Source organism: Helobdella robusta (assembly GCF_000326865.2).
Source record: "Helobdella robusta unplaced genomic scaffold HELROscaffold_66, whole genome shotgun sequence".
NCBI lineage: Eukaryota > Metazoa > Annelida > Clitellata > Rhynchobdellida > Glossiphoniidae > Helobdella > Helobdella robusta.
In genome coordinates, this window is record NW_008705371.1 from 680207 (window position 1) to 694278 (window position 14072).

A 14072-nucleotide genomic window follows, 5' to 3' on the forward strand; every position below is an offset into this window, starting at 1 on the left:
ACGATATTAAACAATTTCTTACTTTTGATTCATTTACCTATAGGCATCTACTAAGTACTTAAATAAAGCTGCTGCTATATTTCTTGAAAGTAGCTCTCAACTTAAATTAGGCAGGTCTGAATGATGATGGTGAATAGAAATCTGCTGCTAGACATGGAAAGTATTTATTGTCAATTTCAGAGAAAACATTGGAAGTTCAGATTTGAATCGAAGAAGACACGTAATAAACAATTATATTGAAATATGATTTAATAAATAAATAAGGGTATAACATGTAACGCAAAATTAAAGTTCACCTTATACACAATTATAACATTATTATGATGATGCATAAATACACATATAAAGAAACCCAAAATAATGTCAATCCATATAATAAATGGTAGCAAAGTGATGGTGACAGGAAATGACATCGAAAATGACGTCATCAACGTGTGTACAGTTAGGTTAAGTACAATGATATATATTAATGTTAGGTAATACTGCATAATGTGGGTTGTATGTCATTCACTATCGTAGTATTTGTACAAGTTTATACACGTAGGTGCAGAGGACATTCATAATGCATGTTGCCTGTCTACTCTCTCTCTCTCGCCCCCCCTCTCTCTATATTTCTCTATTTAAATGTACATGTAAATAAGAACTATATTTGTATTAATGTTCATTTAATTGTTAAACTAACTGTACGTATTATAAATCTGTGTGATTTATTAAAAGAAAATTTTTATGGTATTTTGGCTTTATCACAGGTTTTGTTTCAACTGGATTAAACAAATAGTTTGATGGATGGATGGATGAATGAAAGAATGATATAAGAATGGAAAAATGTGTTATGAACATATCAAACGTAATAAAAAAAGAATAAATGAATGAATGAATGGATGAATGAATGGATGGATGGATGCACTTTCAGCTATTCTCTTTAAGTTACAAGTAATGTAATGTAACAACGCATTGCAATTTAAAGTGAGCCTACTCAACGAGTAACGTAATGTAATGTGATGCTGTTTACAAGGCCATCCTGTATAGTCATGGACGAGCTAATATATTTAGTGAATGAATGAAGAAATGAAAGAATGAATAAAGAAATTAATATTGAAATGTGTGGCCAGGTTAGACTAGCGAATGGATGAATAAATAAATGAACTGAATGTATGAATGAATGGATAACGTAGGAAGGCACAAATACTGTAACCATGCATGGATGGATGAATGAATGGAACGATGGATGAGCAAGAAAATCAAATTATAAAAGAAATAAATGTACTATCAACAATAATAGATATATTTTCAAAGGTAAGCTATATATATATATTTATATATATATATATACATATATATATATATATATATATATTATTATTCAATTCTATCGCCATTTTATTATTTATTACGTAATGGCCTTTTACCTATATATATATATACACATATATATATACATATATATATGTATATACATATAAGTATCTATATATATATAGCAAACATTAGCATGATATAAGATCAATTATAAACGTTGATGTCACGTACATACACATGAACATGTTTAAATAGACCGATTGTGCACTGGCGATCAAAAGGTCATTGGGATCATTTGGGACGATTCAAAAAAAATTAACATAACTCTGTAATTAGTAAAATCATTACGTGTAAATATCATATATATATATATATATATATATATATATATATATATATATATATATATATATATATATATTAAATATTATAATTAAATATTAATGCACAACGGTAATTTAAAAAATTATTCTCATATGTATAAATATATATATATATATATATCTGTGTGTGAGTGTGAAGTGAGTGTGTGTAAACAAGAACAAAAATAAACATGCTAATATTGTTAGTAGGATATTAATCAGAAATAATTTTAAAACGAATTAACAATAACGACGATGGTAACAATGAAGAAGAACACATAATAAGATATGCATGTATTTTGTAATAGAAAGAAAAAAACTCTCTCTCTCTCTCTCAATATCTATATTTACTTATCTGCAACAGTAAAAATTGAATACAACAACAACACAACACACGTTTAGACGACATTTTCCCCGAGATCGGGGGTTGCCGTTTGGCTATCTATGATGAAACCGAAATACCCCTCGACGCCATTCACATCTGTCACTCGCCTCAGTATCACGCAACTCCGCTTTCACTCTGTTCTTCTCCACCTGCTCTCCATCTCAATCGCGAACGACCCCTTCCTATCACTCCTTCAACCTCGAACTCCAACGCTTGCCTAATCCCGACCCTTTCATCCCTTCTAAACCCATGTCCATACCACCGCAATCTCGATCTCCTTATCAATGTCACAATATCCTCATTCAGTCCCATCATCGACATCAGCTCTGTACTACTCCTCGTATCCAGAAAATTGAATACATAGATAAAAATTAATATATATATATATATATATATATATATATATATAAAACATGGACATGTAAATTAATAAAATTAATATTGAATGAATGAATGAATATATAGTGACCATCATCTCTTCGATAATAAGATAAATACGAGTAAATATAATAAATAAGAAAAGCAATTTTATAGATGAGACAAGACAATAGTCAATTTTTAGTACACAACAATCCTCATTACAACTATAATATAAATATATTATATTATAATTATTATTAATTAATTAATTAATTTATTTATTAATTTATTTATTTATCAGAAGATAACCAACTGAGCACGAAAACAATTGACGAAGAAGAATATCAAATGAGGAAAATGACAATTAATTACAGGGCGGCATTCATTACGCACAGAACGATACACACGTGTATATTACAACATACATTTATGTATTCACAATCGTCTAGTTGGTAAATGCGAGCAACGACAACAACGACAACAACAAACAACAACCAACAATAACATCAACAACAACAAAAAAAATGACGACAGACACTATTCACCTTCGTATGCATGTGGACCATTGTCGTCTGAGAATTGAGGGGTTGAATATAATTTAGATCAAAAGTACAATTTCAAATTGGAAAAATAATGCAAAATTTAATAAATCTCAATGGAAGAGAAATGTATATTTACAAATGAGGAAACAAAACAAATGGAAGATCACAAAAATATACACGAGAAATTGCAGAAACATACACAAGAAACACAATTTAAAACAATAGAAACCTTTAAAGGTAAGTAACCAAATCGCATAACAACCACATACAAGCGGAAATATAAACAGATAGACAGACACATAAAGAAATGATCATTTTAATAAATATCTAATTTAGGAAGTATGAAAATAATTTACAAATTAGAAACATTAAACTAATCTCGAGCTGCAATATCTTGGATACATTCGACTAATTTCAAAATAATTTAACTCTCAATTAATTTCAAAAAGAGCGAAAAATTAAATAAAATAAAACACCTCCCATTGTATGAACAATATTTACCTAGAATCATTCAGCGGCTGATTTAACAACTGATAAAACAGCTGATTCAAGAGCTGATAAAAAAGCTGGCACAATGCAAACTCACAGTATTATGATTTGAAAGGTAGTAATAAGTAACAAGAGTAACATCAATAATTACAAAATTATTTATTAAAAGTACGGCAAAAATATTCATTTGAAAATGACGTATCCTTTTTATGTTAATTACAATCATAATAATCTCAAAAAACAAACACGAACAACAAAAATTATAAAACCAACGTGTATAATGTTACATTAACAATAATAACAAGTTAATGTTGTAACAACAAAACAAACAACAACAAAACAAACCACAAGAAAGATTAACAACCTGGTACACAAAAAACGACAATAAAGCATAAATGCAAGACGTTCAAACTCCCCTCACACACAACATACATAACCATTACCATTTCAATACCATTATACCAAATACCATTTCAATCAGCTCTGCACATTTCTTCTGTAATTTTTTTGTACATTCGACGCAAACGTACACACGGATGAAAATACATGCAAGCACGATCAACCACACCACTAACACAAATTCACACACACACACACACACACACACACACACACACACACACACACACACACACACACACACACACACACACACACACACACACACACACACACACACATCATGCATGCATGGTACAAACATTTCCACATTACCTCGACACTTTATGTTGTAAATTTTTTAAATGTTTCATGCCTTAATTTTTTATGTAAATACCATTTCAATCAGCTCTGCACATTTTTCCTCTAACAGTTGGATGACGTCATTTGAACACAATTTATCAGGCAACCTTTACAAGACATCCAGCACCAGCACCGCCATCTTCAACCATGCTCCACTCCACATTGTTGGTCATGTTGTTGTTGTTGTTGGTCATGTTGTTGTTGATGTTGTCGTTGGTCATGCTGTTGATCATGAGGATGGTTGCTGTCTTGGTGACTGGAAAGGACCTGATGATCCAGTAGCAGCAGTTCTCCCTCTTCCACCCCTCATTCCTCCTCCTCTCCCCGCTTGCGGGCCTGAGTAATTGATGTGGTGGCGTGTGTGGAATTTTGTAACCACTGATCAACGTGAAACTATCAATTTATACCCGCTAACAAGTAAACTGTCTGCCAACTCAAGAGCAAATCTGTCCACCAACCAACCGACCGACCGACCGACCAACCAACCATTTAGCAAGCATCAGTATAACAGTCAACCAGCAAATCATACTACAACATTCGTTAACTAGATCTTATAATCATCCAATCATCACTCTTATCATAATCATCATCACCTACCACTTCCACCTCCTCTATAACCCCTCCCCTTGGGGCTCCTGAAGTTTGAGAAGTTGGTAGATGTGGTGGAAGGCACTGCAGTGTGGGCGGCAACCTGTTGAGAGTGGTATGTCCCATTACATACAAGTTTACACACACACACACACACACATCCACACACACACACACACAAACACTCGTACAAAAACACACACACACACACACACACACACACATATATATATATATATACACAAACACACACACACACACACACACACACACATATATATATATATATATATATATATATAATTAAAACAATGAGACGTGGATTTTGATACAGTAGAGATAGAGATAATAGGGTAAGAGAAAAACTAACCTCTCCAGTAGAAAGCTGAGCGATGCGATTGGTCAGCGCTTGGTTCTCATATTTGGTCAATGATTCTGATTGGTTCAATATATGCACTGAAGCTGAAATGTTGTGACGAATGGTAAAATTTTTATGACAAAGAGACGAGTGACGTCAACATTGTAAAAAACAATTCATTGAAATACACAAAACAAAGTGGCTGTTTTATAGTTGGGCAACGTGTTCATTCATGGTTGGTTGGTGAGGGTGCCGGCTGGTTCGAGAGCAGAGGTCAGCCCCCATGCGTGCCCGCTCATGCTCATCTTTACGTTTTGCAAATAAACAAACGTGTGTTTGTTGAACGTTGAAGAGTTTGAAATACAGAAATGACGTCATATAATTAAAAGTAGCCAACTGATCGATAACGTAGCATCTAATCACCAGTGGATTAAAAAAGACTGCAGGTCAACAAAAAGATAGACTAAATCTAAAAGCAATTTAGTTAGACTGCTAGTTATGATTTTCAATGGTTTGGTGGAGATCTGAAGAGATTCATTCCGTCCTCATGCTGATTGATTGAAAGCCCTTCTACATGGAAGACGTTGGAGAATAATTGATCAGATTCCAGCATCTTTAATTGCATAGTCGACTTGCGGAATTGCGTAAAACAAGTAAAATCAATGACAATAAAAAAAAAACCACGAACATCAAAGATAACATAAAATATACAAACAACCAGAGTGTGGATGATGACGAGGATGGTGGTGGTGAACTTTCAACCCATTGTCAGCAGAATCGGCAGCAGCAGCGTCGGAAGTTGAATCATACGCGGGTGAACTGCAGTCGATGCTGTTGGCGGGCAAGTGAGCCTGGTACTCTGAGATGCCTCGGATGGGAGGAACTGTGTGGTATTAAGATGGTGATGGTTATGTATGACTAAGATGATTATGATGAAGTGAGTGGGTTTCAAACGATGTTAGTGGTCATTTGATGGTGATAATGTTGGTGAGCTAAACTCTGAAAGTTGTAAAGGTGTTTAAAAAAATCAAATGAGTTTATTGCATAGGTCAGTCAATTCAATTTCAAGGTGTATTTGTGGTGCTGCAATGAGTATCTAATATCTTGTATCAATGAGTTATTTGAGATATTGTCACTGACACAGATTTGCTAAGAGCACCTTGACTTCGCAAAGAAACAATGTGATTCCAACAGGCATCTACCCAGCTTTTTTTCTAAGCCTTTTAGCAACTAAGATGTTGAGTCCGATTTCGAAAGCAAGGTGTCGGACATTTTGTAGTCTAATGCTGTTTCCCGCCAAAGACATCGAATTTCTGTATTTGAACTTGTTTTAAAATAGTTGCGGAGTTTGATTCTCATTTTCAATGCAGAGTCCTTAAATGAAACAGTATTTTGGCCTCAACCTTCAACGGCAGACTCAACATCTCTAACACAGAACCGCTGATTGGCATTGTTAGCCAATTTCTGACTGCTTCTACCACTAGACTGTCTAGAGCATTAGCGATCCATGTCAGGGAGAAGTTGTAGCTCCGTAGCTCAAATTGTGAAGTGATGAATCGTCTTAAAATTTGTAACTTCATTTGTGCTGGAACATCAAGATCAGTCGTGATATTCAGCAGCCGAGACAACTTGGAGACCATTTCTTCTTTGGCCTTTGTGTCATTCAATTCCGAATCGTATATTTAAACTAGGTATTTGAATCCAGAACCATGATCTAGATTTCACCTTGCATGTTGGCCCCTCATAGATAACCACATTGTCTAAATTCTTAATTCTCTAAGTTCATCATGAGAGGATTGAAACCAAGGTTGAATAATAGGAGAGAGCCTGGGTCTCCATGCAGAACTCCTCTTCTAACTGGCAACAACGGATTGTCAATGCAAAGTTAATATATTGTAAATGTTGTGAAGAAGTTGTTAACAATTCGTCGGTGCATAATAATAATAATAATAATAATAATAATAACAACAATAACAAGATATGATGTGATTATGATAGTGTTGCTGTTAATGATGATGATGATGATAGTAATAATTTTGAACGTGTCAATAGAATGATAATGACGACGATGATGATAATCTGTTCGTACAATAAATATTGCATTGCACTGAGATGGTATTGAAGGTCATGATGATAATGATTAACATAGAAAGTTACAGCTAATCATAATGATATAATAATGATAATAATAATAGTGATAAAAATGATAATAATAATGATGATTAATATAGGAAGTTGCAGATGATAATAATAATATTAACGATTATTATATGAAGCTACAGATGATAATAATGCTGATAATGACCAGGTGTGGTCTGTGCAATAAGATAAGAAACTGTCAGGTTATTGATTTCATCCAACGCAGTAGACAAACAAACACTCAGCTCGCTTATCGCTTATCGTCATCATCATCCTTATCATCATCATCTTTGTTATCATCATCATCATCGTTGTTAATATCCCAAGAACCCTTGTTATCATTGTTAATAACTTAATCACCATCATCTTTATCATCCTCATCATTTTAAGCACTTTTTTGTCATTAATATCACTATCATTATCGACACCATCATCATCCTCATTATCATCAACAACAACAACATGTTATAGAAATCAATAACACAACCATTAGAACAGCTTCAATCATTATAATGTAGCTCACGAGAGGGAATGATGAACTTTAATATTATCATTATTTAATATTAAAATTATGACCACCACCACCACCACCACCATCACCACCATTACCACCACCATCATCATCACAACCAACCCTCCCCAAACTGTTGCACAGATTGGAGAGCATCTTGTTGAAATCACACGTGAACTTTGGATTGGTGGCCACTTCTTCGTAGTGCTTGTGGTCGGTCACAAAGTGCTGTCGTCATGATGTCATGTGACAAAATTATAATGACGACCATGTGATGTGTAATGATGTATTGCTCGTTAATGCTACGACGATGATGATGATATATACGTGCCTGGAGCATGCAGGGTGTTGAAAATAATGGCACTGATGCATGTGCCAGGCGTGCATGTGATGATGTGAATATGTGAAGTTGATGTGATGCGATGCGATTATGTGAAGTTTATGATGTAATGATGTGAAGTTGATGTGATGTGATCATGTAAAGTTAATGTGATGTGATTATGTGAAGTTTATGATGTAATTATGTGAAGTTGATGTGATGTGATCATGTGAAGTTGATGTGATGTGATTATGTGAAGTTGATGATGTGATTATGTAAAGTTGATGTGATGTGATTATGTGAAGTTGATGTGATGTGATTATGTGAAGTTGATGATGTGATTATGTGAAAACAGACCTTGATATCAGATCTGAGTATGGCCACCTCTTTATCATTCATGGCCTGCGCCCTATCAGTTCTCAATTTCAAATCAGCTGCCTTCAATTCATATGTTGCTAACACTTCAGCTGGGTTATTCAAATCATCAAGAGCATATGATAACAATTTATAAGTTAAATAATAATGGATGGTGCATTAATATTTTTCATCAAACACCAGGACAAAAAAATGACTTATACAATTGTTTTAATTTTATAGAAACTAGTAAACCACCAGTATCATATTACATATACGACAGGTTTGTTTGAATTTGTGGATTAATAAATAAAATTTCATAAAATTATAAAAATAAAATAAAACCGCGCATTAAAAAAGGCCAACCAGGTGTTAGGTTAATAAGATTAACCCGATGAGATCTTGCTAATGCTTGGTACTCTAATATAAATAAAGGTACATAAGGAAACATCAGAATCTCACGCACATTTTTGATACATTTTGTGGTTATTGGCAATAAATTTTAACAAACAAGCCTTGAAATTATACGCGTTCCCAAAAAAACGTTCAAAAATATTAAGCTTTTGCCGTGCGCAATATGTTCAAAATTAAGATCCATTATCTTTGCGCGTGTTGCCCACGCAATTTAATGACACAAGATTGAACTTATGACATAACTTAACATAAATAGAAATTTTAAAATGTGTATTTAAATCAGAGTGCAAGCACATAAAAAGGTGCAATAAGCAAACAACGCCGTAAGGCAGCAACATGTTTACACTACGTAGTGAAACTTTCCCGTGATCGTTCATTAAAATTCCATGACATTTCATGACCTTGGTCGTATTCTAAAACTTTGCATCGCCTAAAAATTCAATTGGAGGACTTGTCCTGGCTTTCCTAAACGTGTGAGACCCTGCATGGCGCTTCACATCAACATCAACCATCAGACATCAATCAAACAGCGTGGAAACTTACAAGCCTTGGCCTTAGATTTGTCCAGTAGAAACATCAGCTCTGCTTCTCTCTCCACCATCCTTTGTAACATCATCAAAATTATTCTCATCAATAACCATCAACAAAAATGTTTACAAAAAAAACATCACAATCCATGAAACCAATGATGGCATTATTGAAAATAGAGAGCAAACAAGATGGAAAAGAAACCACCAAACAAACGAATTTGAATTGTGTATGCGTGAAATAAGCATGAACGATGCATATGCATGCCATGCCAATGTAGGTAATTATGGAAAGATGGCTGCTGAGCTAATGTAATAATGATACACATTTTACTACTAACACGAAAACCAAAAAATACCTTAAAATATAAAATAATCATTTGAGATTAGACGAAATTGTGAAGTGGCACTTGAAAATGAATGCAGTTATGAAGAATTTAATAAGAACACAAGCACAATACATAGGGATTGACAGTTATTGAAAAACATCAAATGAGTTTCCCTGGTTGTATCAATTGGCATTTATTAAGACGGAGCAAATCTCTACTTAACAGCTGAAAACAATCTTAGAAAAGTTAATAATGAACGCAATTATAGCAATAAATAAAATAAAGAATAGATATGATGCAATGAAACAGATTAATATCTTTAAACTTTTTTTTCATCATTAATTATGTTTTTATTCTTAACTATTATTTTTATTTATTATTATGTTATATTTTATTTGATTTACGTTAAAATTACATTATACAATTTATGTTTAGTGATAATAATAATAATAATAATAATAATAATAATAATAATATTAAGTAAGACGGGGTTAAAGTTAACTTAACTGTTGTCGTAACTCTTTAAAAACTTCATTCACTCGCTTGTATGACTTGTCCATCTGCTCCTTTAAAACCACCTGCATCATCGTAGTTGTCATCGTTATCATTAACCCCATCATCTTCACCACCACCATCATCGTCATCATCATTATATGCATTATTGACGATTTAATTATTATAACTATCACGGTCAATAATATTTTATTCTATCTTTCAAGTAATAACATCCTCACTATCACCTTCCCTCATCATCATCATCATCATACACACACCCACACATACACGTCAAGTAACACACAAAAGCACACAGATACACGCACACACAGAGCTAATTCCACTGACTAGTAAAACAAACAAAGCTAGAAAGTCATCATCAGATAAGAGAGGTAATAAAAGATGACTGCCAGATAAGATGGGTAGATTCCAATTTTAAAAAGAAGAAAAAAGGGGGAAATAATTAACACGCTAGGAACCTTAAGGTGCTGGAGGGATGTTGTCTGTCGTTGAAGTTCCTTGCAGGACTTCTCCAAGCCAGCATGTGGGTTCTTCGACCTCTCGGTTGTCGACGCCACACTTATTTCACTCATCGTTCTATCACGCTCTTTGTTGAAAAATTTTGATGGATGGATGGATGGATGAATGAATGGATAGATGGATGGAAGAATGGATAGATGAATGAACAAAAACAATGTAAGGATGTTGATTGAAAACTGGATTCAAAATTGATAAAATAAAATGAAAATATAGAAGAGGGGGGAAGTTAAGTTAAAATTACTTTCTATGGCTCACATTGGTTTTGTTGAGACATTTGAAAAAACAAAATCAAAATCAAAATCAAGGTGTATTTTAATATAGCATAATATGATAGAAAATACATTCATTATGTGCATGATGTAAAATATAGCAAACCTTTCTTGGACATGTGTTTGTAATCTGCAAGGAGATATTGATCATCATTTTGCATAAGAACATGAGGAATAAAAAAATTAGTGAAGAAAAAAAAATAAACACACGCACGCACGCACACACACACACGCACACACACACATCTACACACAAGCATATAAAGATGCCTATTAACAGGTAGAAATAAAAATAATTATACATACTGCACTGTATATATAATACATACAAATGTGCGTCTGTAACAAATGTATTCAAATACAAACATATATCACACATACAAACAGGTACATATACAACTACACATACATACATACAAACAAGCATACATATATACATAGGAATAGAAACGATCAAACCTTCTTTGTGTCTCTGAGCATCCTTCATCTTCTGCTGCTTCTTCACCAATTCCTCTTCTTCTTCCTCATCTTCATCCTCAACAACACCATTCACATGACCATTCAACTCAACTGGACTAACTGATGTCTTTGTTGTTGTTGTTGTGTAGTGGTCTGCTGTGACGTCATTGGTTAGGTTGTTGTTTGCTGATGTTGTCAAGTTTGTTGTTGTCGTTATTGCAGTTGTGGTGGTTGTTGCAGCTGCTGTTGATGATGATGGCGGCTTCTTACTTTTCTTCTTTTTCGTCTTTGGAGTGGTGTACTATAGAGAAACGACAACATATAAATACAACATATAACATATAAATGAAACAACAACAAAAGATCTTGACACATCTATGTGTTAAATATATATATATATATATATATCATTAACAACACCACTGCATCCATTCATTAAAAGGTAGTCTACATCTGGACATCATCAACACCATTTACACAGATCAACAACAACCTCAACAACATCACCTATTTAGTTATCTCTATGTCGTCATCAATATAACAGCAATTATATTACATTACAATTCATCCTTTTCTATCTGACATCACATTATTTAATCACATCATCAACATTACATCGCATCATCATTACAACACATCACCATCACATTACATCATCATTACAACACATCATCATTAAAACGCATCATCATCACATTACCATTACAACACATCATCATCACATCACCATTACAACACATCATCATCACATCACCATCACATCACATCACCATTACAACACATCATCATCGCATCACATCACCATTACAACACATCATCATCATCACATCACCATTACAACACATCATCATCACATCACCATCACATCACATCATCATTACAACACATCATCATCGCATCACATCACCATTACAACACATCATCATCACATCACCATTACAACACATCATTATTACAACACATCCTTATTACATCACATCACCCTTACATTCCAATTACATCACGCATCATATTACCTTAGGTGTTGCTTGATGCCATTGCTTCAGTGCCTCCTGCCCCCCATCTATCATAACAAAAATAAAATGATTTAAATAAGTAGATTTCAATGATATTCAAACGTAAATACAGATACAGTATATAGTTGTGTGCCTAAATTCTATTTCATTTATTAGCACTGATGGATCAGAAGTTATTTCTAACACTTGTATGATCACTGTAAATGTATTTACTTACACACGCACGCACGCACACAGACACACACACACACACTATTATATTTCAATATAACCAACCAATAACAATTATTTTTCTTCTCAAATAGGAATAATTAAACTTAACAATCAGCTCATCTCTGACTGATAAATATATTAACACTTGAATACTCATATAAATATAAGAGTAATTTATCAAGTCTCTACATAAAATCATGTCTTGAATTAGTTGAAATGTTTGCCTGGTTAATAATAATAATAATATAATAATAATAATAATAATAATATTAACATTATTAACCATGACAATGTGATTTAACATATGTGCTAACCAACAGCAAAAGACTTTATGAATAGATCACATTAAATAAATTAGACATCAGTGTTGATGACAATTATTGCTATTGATGTTATTAATGTAACCCATCATTTGATCTACTGAACAAACTCAAACACAAATATATTCGCATAAGCTTAGGCTGTGTTGTTGTTTTCATTATTTTTGACAATTTATTGTTTTGCTGCTGTTGTTGTTGTTGTTGCCTAGACATCCATGGTAACCATACAGATGAAGTTATACCAAACAATAATGATGATGTCATACTGAATGTCAGTGATAATATAAAAAATGATAACGATGTAAACTAACATGTAAGTGATGCAAACTAGCATGTAACATGTAAACTATACCGATGATGATGATCTTATAGAAAATGATATCAATATCATAATAATAACATGGAGACATGATAAGAATACATGTAGACAGCAGCGATGATGATAGTGATGATGACAATGATGATGATTATGAAAAAGATGACGATGATGATTATTATTATTACTATTATAACGATGGTGATAATGATGGTTATGGTGATGATGATTAGGGTGATGATGCTGGCTGGTGTAGTAGTAAAATGATTTATAAACTACATATTTGTTTAGACATTAGCCTTACTATTTTAATGTTTTAAAAACTACTTGTTTAAAAAAATTTTTTTAAAACAACAACAACAATAATAACAATAATAATAATAATAACGAAAATAAAACAATAATAATAAAAGGTAACTAATAAATATCGATCAGAAATGAAAAAGCGAAAACATTTTCAGACAATAATAAAAGTTAGTGACACTTCAAATAAATAATAATAATAATAATAACAACAATAATAATAATGTATTTATATATAAAGACACAGTTATGCAACAGAACCTACTTAACGAACGAACGAAAATACTTTATTTGAACCAACTGAAAGAAAAATTTAAAAGAAAATAAATCCATCAGACAGCTGATTCCAGAGACCACATAAGATAAAATAATCTTGTGAAGGCCACCGTGATCACTGAACAGTTAAATACAATTTATATACTTT

The 14072-nt window shown here is 33.0% G+C and overlaps 1 protein-coding gene across 1 annotated transcript in view; it reads right to left on the minus strand.

The window, feature by feature from the left end:
* Positions 1–4141: 4141 nt before the first annotated feature.
* The window catches only part of HELRODRAFT_194102 (hypothetical protein), a gene marked incomplete at its 5' end in the record, with an annotated part of 12964 nt that continues 3033 nt past the window's right edge, over positions 4142–14072 (minus strand). Inside the window, 11 exons of the mRNA XM_009030269.1 lie at positions 4142–4514; positions 4776–4869; positions 5137–5228; positions 5843–6007; positions 7898–8002; positions 8451–8560; positions 9405–9463; positions 10225–10295; positions 10692–10819; positions 11481–11607; positions 12497–12543. Coding sequence (XP_009028517.1) covers positions 5882–6007; positions 7898–8002; positions 8451–8560; positions 9405–9463; positions 10225–10295; positions 10692–10819; positions 11481–11607; positions 12497–12543 — 773 coding nt within the window. The 3' untranslated portion in view covers positions 4142–4514; positions 4776–4869; positions 5137–5228; positions 5843–5881. The remainder of the gene's footprint in view (positions 4515–4775; positions 4870–5136; positions 5229–5842; positions 6008–7897; positions 8003–8450; positions 8561–9404; positions 9464–10224; positions 10296–10691; positions 10820–11480; positions 11608–12496; positions 12544–14072) is intronic.